Consider the following 9,282-nt stretch of genomic DNA (forward strand, 5'->3'; position numbering starts at 1 on the left):
CTAATTGAGTGGAGGTCAAGAACCCTCCCCCTGGTAAACGAATACATTTCGCTTTTTGACCTTATGAGACAATCTGGGACCATCCCTTATAGCAACTGAGCCTTTTACGCCTCTTCATATTGCCTACAAGCATGTAATCAAAGTGACAGTGATTATAAGATTCACAAAACCTGTTCAAAGATATGCCTTCAGATTGTATTTCATCTTGGCAATTGCAAAACACTGAAAAGACATCATCACCGACAACATTGCCAAGTAGCACTTCACAAGTTCAAAGAAGTAAATGCACACCATTATCCATTTTCAACAGTGGTGGTGAAGTGCAACTGCAAGGTAGATATGGACAAGGATTCAAGAACATTTCGCTTGACAACGTATATTGCACTGGACACGAGCTGGTTTTGCAGAAGTGCGGCCACCGTGGTTGGGGTGAACACAATTGTGTACATGATGAGGATGTTAGTGTTCATTGCAAACTTCCAGGTAGGTGTCAATCGTCTTTCATATTTACTCAGTGTACAACTCTTTTTTCTGCGTATGTTGTGGCCGCTGTTTACCATTTTTGAAACGTTGTCCCGCTTTGAAAGTGTGTCTACATGAACTGGCAAATAAGAGCGTGGCACGTTTGTGTTGAGTTTGTGAGTTTGCGTCAGGTGTACCATAAAATAATTTGGTCATGATGGCGCCACCTCTTTTCAGGAGTAACATACCTTCTTGTGGACTTTTATCAACTGTAAACGACGTATATCGAGAGTTTTCTCTAATATGTGTTAATTTAAGAACTTACTGCTTGCTTTGTTATTTCAACTTGAGAGTGTCAACATGACATGCATGAGAACACCTCGCCGAGAATGGTTCTTACTTAAAAGATAACGAGATTGGAATAAATTTGGGAGAATGGGATCTCCATATATATTTTTCAAATTTCTCAAACGTGTTAGGTTCGCTATAGCCGTATGTTGCGATATTACAAATTACTCATAAAAAGAAGTGTATAACTTATAAAGAATAGCAGAAAAGCAGATGAGCTTACATGTGCAGATTAAACCGACATTATTTCACCATCCAATTATCAAAAATTTGTTCCAATCGTGTTAGATGTGAATATACAACATGTTACTAGAGAGTAACATTAACTCTGTATGAAAAAAATTTAATCCCTTGTAATTTTGTTACACAGCGCTATTTTAGTCATTTTATTTACTACATGATTTAAGTTAGTTTACACAACGGGTTATTACGACAAAATCTGTGATCCATTTATAACCCAACAGCTGTAAGTTTTCGTTGACAACGTATACAAGAAACTGACGAATAAGACGCTCTGCTGACTAACTGAAGAAGAAATCTTTTGAGTGTTAATCTCATTAACGCAATCAGATTGTCCATCTTTGTAGTCTCAAGTATGACTTTCTGTGTCACATTTTTCTTAAAATAAACTACAGTAACGCACAGCATCATGGGTAACACATCCCTAAATAATGCCAGTTACGTTTTGATATGTTTTACCCTGAAGAAGTCGGAAGTGTGCGTCTTGTTGGTGGCACCTGGGCATACGAAGGGCGACTTGAAATTTTCGATGCTGTTGAAAGCAGATGGGAGTCTGTTTGCGCCAGTGGTTTAGATGATAGAGCTGCATCCGTTGTATGCAGGCAGTTGGGATTTCGGTAAGGAATATACTCTTTGTGACTTTGTAAGAATCTATGCACTTACTGATTGTGAAAATTTTACAGTATGATATTTAAATATACCGGTTACAGCTACCACTTGCTGGTTATCAACGAGTCAGTTCTCAAATTCTCGGTGAGTGTCGCATGTTGGTGTTTGTATTTCAAAACCCAGTATGCGGTATATCAATGCCTTAGTCAATAGACACATCATAAGACATTTAAAATATACATATATCTTCCTAACACTAAACAGTGGCCTCGGAACATCTTCTGACCTGTTTCAGAACTTTACTTTTTCCTGGTATTGACACGCAAAAGTCAGTCCATAAGTTCAATTTTCAAACTAGGGATTAAAAGCGTACGTTCCATCAAACATATATATATATATATATATATATATATATATATATATATATATATATATATATATATATATATATATATATATATATATATATATATATATATATATATATATACATATATATATATACACATACATACACAAATATATTATATATGTATACGTATACATATATACGTATACATACACACACACATATATATATATATATATATATATATATATATATATATATATATATATACACAATATTATATAATTTTACTAACTTTGCCGCTACAGGGGTGGTACCTCGGGGAGTTCACAGTCATTCGGACAAGGTTCAAGTAATATCTTCATCAAGGACGTGGTCTGCCAAGGGTTTGAAAACTCACTCATGGAGTGTTCACACAGTACAGGAGGGGACGATTGTGGCTCGTCAAATCCAACAGTTTCTTGTGATATACCTGGTAATATTCGAATTCAAATTAATCAAAGACATCAACGCAACAAACAGTCTTGCTCCTCCCTGCTCTTCTCTTCTCTCTCATTCTCATTGTTCTTTATGTTTATCAGTGCTACTGGGGAAGCTCACTACGCTGCCTCTTAATTTTGTATGTATGGAAATGATCAATGCAGACAAGTGCTGTAACACCGCTTAAATGTATGATTTATTTTAATTAAAAAAACACAGACAAAACCATACATTGATCAGATAGGTATGTCCACATACAAGAAAAACCAGCAACAAATGGTTATAGAGGGCGTACGATTTTAACGTCTTCTTTCGAGCACTTCTTACCAGATTTCTTCTTCATCAGAAAATGGAGACGTTCGCATTGTTGATGGCCTGTCGGCTAACGTAGGGAGAATTGAAATATTCCATGAAGGTGAGTGGAGAAGACTGTGTTATCCCGATGAAAAAACCGCTGCTGTCGCCTGTAAACAGCTTGGATATGGGTAAGCTTTTAGTTTTCCCTTGGAAATTTTACAGAGCCTTTTGTCTCTTTATGCCTCTCCTTCATACAACACTATTGGAACTAATTTGAGATAATTGATATCGTATTTATGTTGGTTTAATCAGCAAATGTAAGCTCATGTACTTTTCTTTTTTGGCAATGCACTTGTTTTTAGGTGGAATTCGTAATATTGCATCTTTTAGCTATAGGAAACCCAAACATTTTGACAAATTTGATCAAAGTCTTCCAAATGAGTTCTAATCGTGTTATACATATTTGCAAGCTGGCATTACATTTGCTGACGAATGCAATCACGAAAATTTGAATTTAATGTATTGGCATTTACCAATGAAGACACTGGTATGCAATGCATTACAATGACACTTATCGTGAACAAAATACATGCCTTTGATAGCACGCCACCATAGGAGGGAGTGTTGTTTATTGTATTGCAGGAATGTCTTTTTAAGATAGAGTGTACATCAAGGACAGATATTCAGACTGTAGTACTTTTCCCATTCTTTTCTGACATCCGATTGTGAGTGCTCATTTAAAAGCTCTTTGAGTGAGAAAAAATTTCCCCATCCAAGTTTTTTCGAAAATCGAAAGTGTTATTTTCCCCATACAGTCAATACAGGGATGACGGCCATTCTGAATTTCGAATATCCGTAGAGGTTATATAATTTGTTTGTTTATAACAACAATTGCACGGTCATCTCTGACTTTATTTTTGATTTGATGAGAAAATTGTTGAAAGATGCATCGAGGAAATTTTGAGCAAATAAGGAAGCCTTTCAATTTCGAGGCACGTTCTATCTCACTGCAAAATTGACAGTGTGACCTACCTATTTGATTTTTCCAGTTATTTAACGTGCATACAGTAATTCAAGGTAGTACGCTCCTCGAAAGTAAAATACTTAATTTTTCTCGTTTTTCAAGGAATCAAACGTTCACTTTCAAAATCAGGAATAAAAAGCAGAGATCACCTTGTCAATTTTGGTGCGTGAGAAACAAACTACCCGAAGATTTATTACCGGTTATTTAAATAGCCGCCATCCCTGTGTTAAATCTAGCTACGGGGAGATTAAACTCCGATTTTCAAAAAATCTTAAACGGTGAATGTGTGAACGTGTATCAGCCAAAGCGCTTCAAAATGAACCCCCACAAGTGGTTGTTCAGAAAAGAAATGTAACAGTTTGAGAGTCTGAATCCTGAGTCTGAGTCCCCGAGGCGCGTTCTTAAGTTTTGTTTTTTTACCCAAACTCTTATTTTGGATATCTGAGATAGTTCAAATATATTTTGTCAAAATTTCACGGTAAACGGACACTTTTATGTCCTATTAGTTCTTGGATGAATGATACTGACGCAGTCTTCACTTTCATTTGGACTACGCTAGTGCCGCCGTTATTGACAGAACGACGTACGTGAACGTGGCGTCCATACCAGCACTACCGTACAGCGTGCAATGCAATGGGTATGAAAGCAACATAATGCAATGTACAAGGCACGAAGACGACGAGACACAAATGAACTGTATAAGTGAGGATGACATTTATATCCAATGTAAAATTCCAGGTAAGTACAAGTTCTTTTCCGTTTAAATCGCGCTTTCTTTGATGGCGATGGTCCACTAGCAGCCAATCAACACTGATGTCAACCTGGCCTGGTGGCTTGCTGCAATTTTCTTACCGCTGGTAACGTCAAGACTTCGATTGCTATCATAATTACAATGATGATTTAATAAATTGACAGTCAACGAACAAGCTACTTAACCCCTTTTTAAACGCAACAACCCTAAAAGCACCAACAATTATTAACCAATAAATAAGTATCTAACTAGCTAACCGAATAAAACAACTATCAAATTAAGTAAACCTATAAATAAATGAATAAACAAACAAACAACAATAAATAAACAAATAAATATATAATAAATATCAATATACGTTGGAAATTTTCGGTTAAGTTCTTTATTAGAATCGACAAAAACTATATTCTTTCCTCGTTGTTCTCGCGACCGTCTTGTTTCAATCTGAGAGAGCTTGTTCTTGATCGTGCATTTTTGTTAGGAATGAGCAAGCGTTTGCATCGCATGGATGAAATCAATTTGTACTCACAGTGTCGCCATTCCTTCTTGCAATAGCAAACCCCTCATTCTATGTCTTTACAGAGGAAAGGGACCTCCGACTAGTCAACGGTAACTCACCCAACGAGGGTCGTCTTGAAATTTATCACAACAGCCAATGGGGATCTGTGTGTGACGACGACTTCAGTCCGAAAAACGTGCGCGTCGTGTGCCGACAACTTGGCTATTTGTAAGTTTTGGATGTATTACTGGGGTTTTCGCAGTTCAGCGAATTGCATATTGACCGAATATTTCTCTCTATAGATTTGCTTGATTCTTACTTGGAAAATACTGGTTTAGCGTGCGTTGTCCATTGCTATTTGGTTTCTTGATTAATATTTTGTCACTTAGTCTCCCTCCTTTCCCGTTGCGGTCACTGATTTGTGAAAAGTTGACAGCTCGTGGTATTCAGGCAGGAATGATTTCCCAATAGTAATTTCTTATAGCAATCAATCGAATAACTGTATCAGTAAACATAAATTAGCGATTTTCTGCCTTTCATAAATGAAGATACGCGGCATTAAATATTCAATTACCATAAGACAAAGACAAAATAGGTAAAGTAAAAACAAAAAAATTTATATCTGTAAATAATGAGGAACATACTGGCAATCATAAAGTAATGTAGAATCCATGCGGTTTATGCTACATTCAATTCTTTAGTCGTACTCCGTACCTTCTTCTAAACCACGCCAAGATAAATGTGCCAGTAGATTTTAGTTTCCTCACAAAAGTTCGTTGGCTTTGATGTCCACGAATTCACAGGCCTGGCACGTTCAGAAATCACGCCGCCTTCGGAGAGGCGAGCTCAAACATATGGCTTGACGATGTGAACTGTACTGGACTTGAGGAAAAGCTTTCTTCTTGTGCAAACCGTGACTGGGGCACACACGATTGTAAACATCATGAAGATGTCAGCGTACTGTGTAAGATACCAGGTATGTATGTATGCATGGAAAGCCTGAGGCCAAGTAGCTAGCAGTAACTGTGCTTATGAATGTCGATTTAAACAATTACAAACGAGAGAGAGAGAGAGAGAGAGAGAGAGAGAGAGAGAGAGAGAGAGAGAGAGAGATTATGTAATTATTAATAATGACTTATTTTCTCGCTGACAGATGAACACGACATCCGACTTGTCGGTGGGGACAACATCTTCGAAGGTCGACTTGAAATTATACACGAAGGAAACTGGGGCACTGTATGTGATGATGAGTTTGAAGTGAAGGATGCAGTCATTGTTTGTAAACAACTCGGCTACAGGTATGATCAGACTAATATGTCACTGCTCTTACTATAGAACTTTAGGAATCAATGGCATTCAGTCTTTGTATAAATTCTACGAGACATGATCTATAGTCACACTTACACAGCAGTATGGTATTAAATTGTAAATGCATCGATAATTTCGTTGACGTCTACGAGACTTCCTATCGAGGACGTTAATACAATATGTATCAATGTTTGAATAGAAGCTATTAGGCCTAAGTCAATACATGCAAGGTAAACACCATAATTTACCTGAAATATATTGAGCCATTCTTCATATAAGATAAATGCTACTTGCTTTTAACAATTAGGACAAAACAAAGAAATGTTTCTGGTCAGGCCTTTCTTTATAAACTGGTGCGGCGATGCGAATTTTTTCCCCTCAAGGGAGGGAGGAGGGTCAGTTTTATAGTTTTATCAATATAGTCACATATATACTGTTCATGCAGTCACTGATCATGCGCCCCAAAGAATTTTCTCACGCCAGCAGTGTCCGGTGACCCTTAAACTTGATTTATGGCTAGCTGAAGCAGTACGTAGTTTGCCGCGGCCGATGGCCACACAACAGGAAAAAACGAGTGACGCGCTGTTGTTCAAGTGACGCGCGCGCTGACCAGAAATATTTCTCTTTTTGGCCTTATTTTGTTTTCTCTTCTTTGATCCTATACGCCGTGCCTATTGTGAATTACAAAAAAGTGGAGGAACGGTAAAGGAACTGGCGTACTTTGGCGAGGGCACCGGAACCATATGGCTCGACGAGGTGAAATGCGTTGACGGAAAAACACACCTAGCCGACTGCGACCACGCCGGATGGGGAGAACACGACTGTGAACACAACGAAGATGTCGGCGTTGTGTGTTCACCACCCTAGCTGACCACCACAGCCTTATATTGATTTGTTTCCGGGAGACACACAACTAAACAGATTTTGAAAACCGGCACCGACTCTTGTACGAATGATTATGCACGAGTCATTCCGAGATTAAAATGTACTTACCTCTTTTGTATCTTTATTGTTCAAAGACGTATCGGCTGAGTCGTATGTTTGTTTGCTTTTGCAGAATATTCATATGCATCGTACTAGACAAATATCCAATTCAAGAAATTGCTTAATATTTTGCCTACTTGCCTACTACTTGTCAAATTAATTGTCTATGTTATCCCTAGCTAATTACTACTCAGTGTATATGTGATTATTTTGTAAAACGACAAAGACGGTATAAATGGTATCTTGTGTCTAATCGAGCATTTGCATGTGAAAGTTTGAGGAATATTAACCATAGTTTATACAAAGTGACGCAGCTGTTAATGTACTGTTATTTTTATGAATACAGAAATGCATGATAATGAACACCGTAGTAAGCGTCGAGTTGTCATTTCTATACACTTATTATTCTATACAACGTTTATTACGCCACGTAAAGTTACTTACTGACACCACCTTTCGAGGTCTTTTTCTGATCACCAATGGTATCAGTCATTGCTTGACGGTAGATCTTTACCGCTTCGGGCTTTATGGTTACTCTCTATATTATGGACAACTTTTTCTTTTTTGTTTTAACAAGTGTTCCCGTAAAAAATCCCCAATATGTCTTTATTACCATGACCTGCCAAAATAAAATCTTTTCAAGTATGCGTATATGAGATCGATGTAATGTTGCGACGGGTATGTCATCGATGGTGAAAGCTAATTTCAGTTTTTGTTGGGCGCGTTTTGTCCTCGCTGACAGACTTTGAAAGTCAACACTGAATCAATTAAAGCACTTGCAAACTGAGGCAGTATTTTACCAATTATAGTCATCCAAAATCCCTGTGCGTTTGTTGTCATATCAGCACAAAATCAATCATGCTGCTGTAATTATATGTTCGCCAGATTAATAACTTTCACCACCCAGATCACAAACAAATGCATGAGATCGAAAACTAAAAATGAGAAAGCAATCTTTGAAAAAGAACTCAAACAAACTCAAAATAACTTGAAGTATATACACAACTTTGACGTCATCACTTCTTGACATGTCACTTGTACAATGTTTCCTAAAACTTATACTGAGCCCAAACTTCTCCAAATCGTCAAGTGCCATTGTATTCACCTAATATAAGTTTCATAACTCAGGCGTTCTGACCATTTTTAGCTCACATTTGGTTATACCAATGTGAGTTTATCGTATAAGCTGAAGTCGATGGCGTCTGTATGTATGTGTGTATGTATGTATGTATGTGTGTATGTATGTATGTATGTATGTATGTATGTATGTATGTATGTATGTATGTATGTATGTATGTATGTATGTATGTATGTATGTATGTATGTATGTATGTATGTATGTATGTATGTATGTATGTATGTATGTATGTATGTATGTATGTATGTATGTACGTACAGTATGTCCGTCAACATCAAAAACACGCAAACCGCTGCACGTTTCAGCTTGGTATTTTGTGTGTGGATGCATCCTGGGCTATAGATGGGATTTTGTTCAAATGAAGTCTGCATTGCCAAAATTATGCAAATGAGCTTACAAAATGTGAAAATAGTCAAGCATTAATATCTCGAGAACCGCTGTTTTGATTGCTTTGAAAATTTGTGTGCAAGTACCTTAGGTGAACTTTATACAGTTTTATGAATATTGTGAAGATATCCTTAATTTTGCATTTTTGCTGAATTTTTTGGTGATTTTTCTCATTTTCAGTAAAAATTCTTCTTCTCTGAAACCGCCTGCCCAATCGCTCTCAAATTTGGGTTGGATGTTTGCGAAGGTGTTACTCTTCTAATTTGTTGAAATAATGACAAAATTGGGAAAATTACTAAATTGGAGCAATTTTCTCATTTTTGGTCAAAAAATCTTAATCAGTATTTTCTTTTTAAAACCCCTGGACAGACAGCTTTTATATTTGGTACACAGACGTACAGAGATG

The 9,282-nt window shown here is 37.1% G+C and overlaps 1 protein-coding gene across 2 annotated transcripts; it reads left to right on the plus strand.

The window, feature by feature from the left end:
- Window positions 1-352: 352 nt before the first annotated feature.
- LOC139126547 (neurotrypsin-like) lies at window positions 353-7,714 on the plus strand. Of its 2 annotated transcripts, XM_070692617.1 has the most exons (9): window positions 353-483; window positions 1,517-1,667; window positions 2,317-2,483; window positions 2,819-2,973; window positions 4,369-4,547; window positions 5,143-5,287; window positions 5,863-6,035; window positions 6,213-6,357; window positions 7,060-7,714. In XM_070692617.1, exons 2-9 carry the CDS (start codon window positions 1,625-1,627, stop codon window positions 7,232-7,234), a joined length of 1,182 nt encoding a protein of 393 aa, XP_070548718.1. In that variant the 5' UTR covers window positions 353-483; window positions 1,517-1,624; the 3' UTR covers window positions 7,235-7,714. The 2 variants fall into 2 exon arrangements, with proteins under 2 accessions (XP_070548718.1, XP_070548728.1); XM_070692627.1 differs by lacking the exons at window positions 353-483; window positions 1,517-1,667 and having other exon boundaries at window positions 2,325-2,483; window positions 2,835-2,973.
- The last annotated feature ends 1,568 nt before the right edge of the window (window positions 7,715-9,282 follow it).

Source organism: Ptychodera flava, chromosome 3 (genome assembly GCF_041260155.1).
Source record: "Ptychodera flava strain L36383 chromosome 3, AS_Pfla_20210202, whole genome shotgun sequence".
NCBI lineage: Eukaryota > Metazoa > Hemichordata > Enteropneusta > Ptychoderidae > Ptychodera > Ptychodera flava.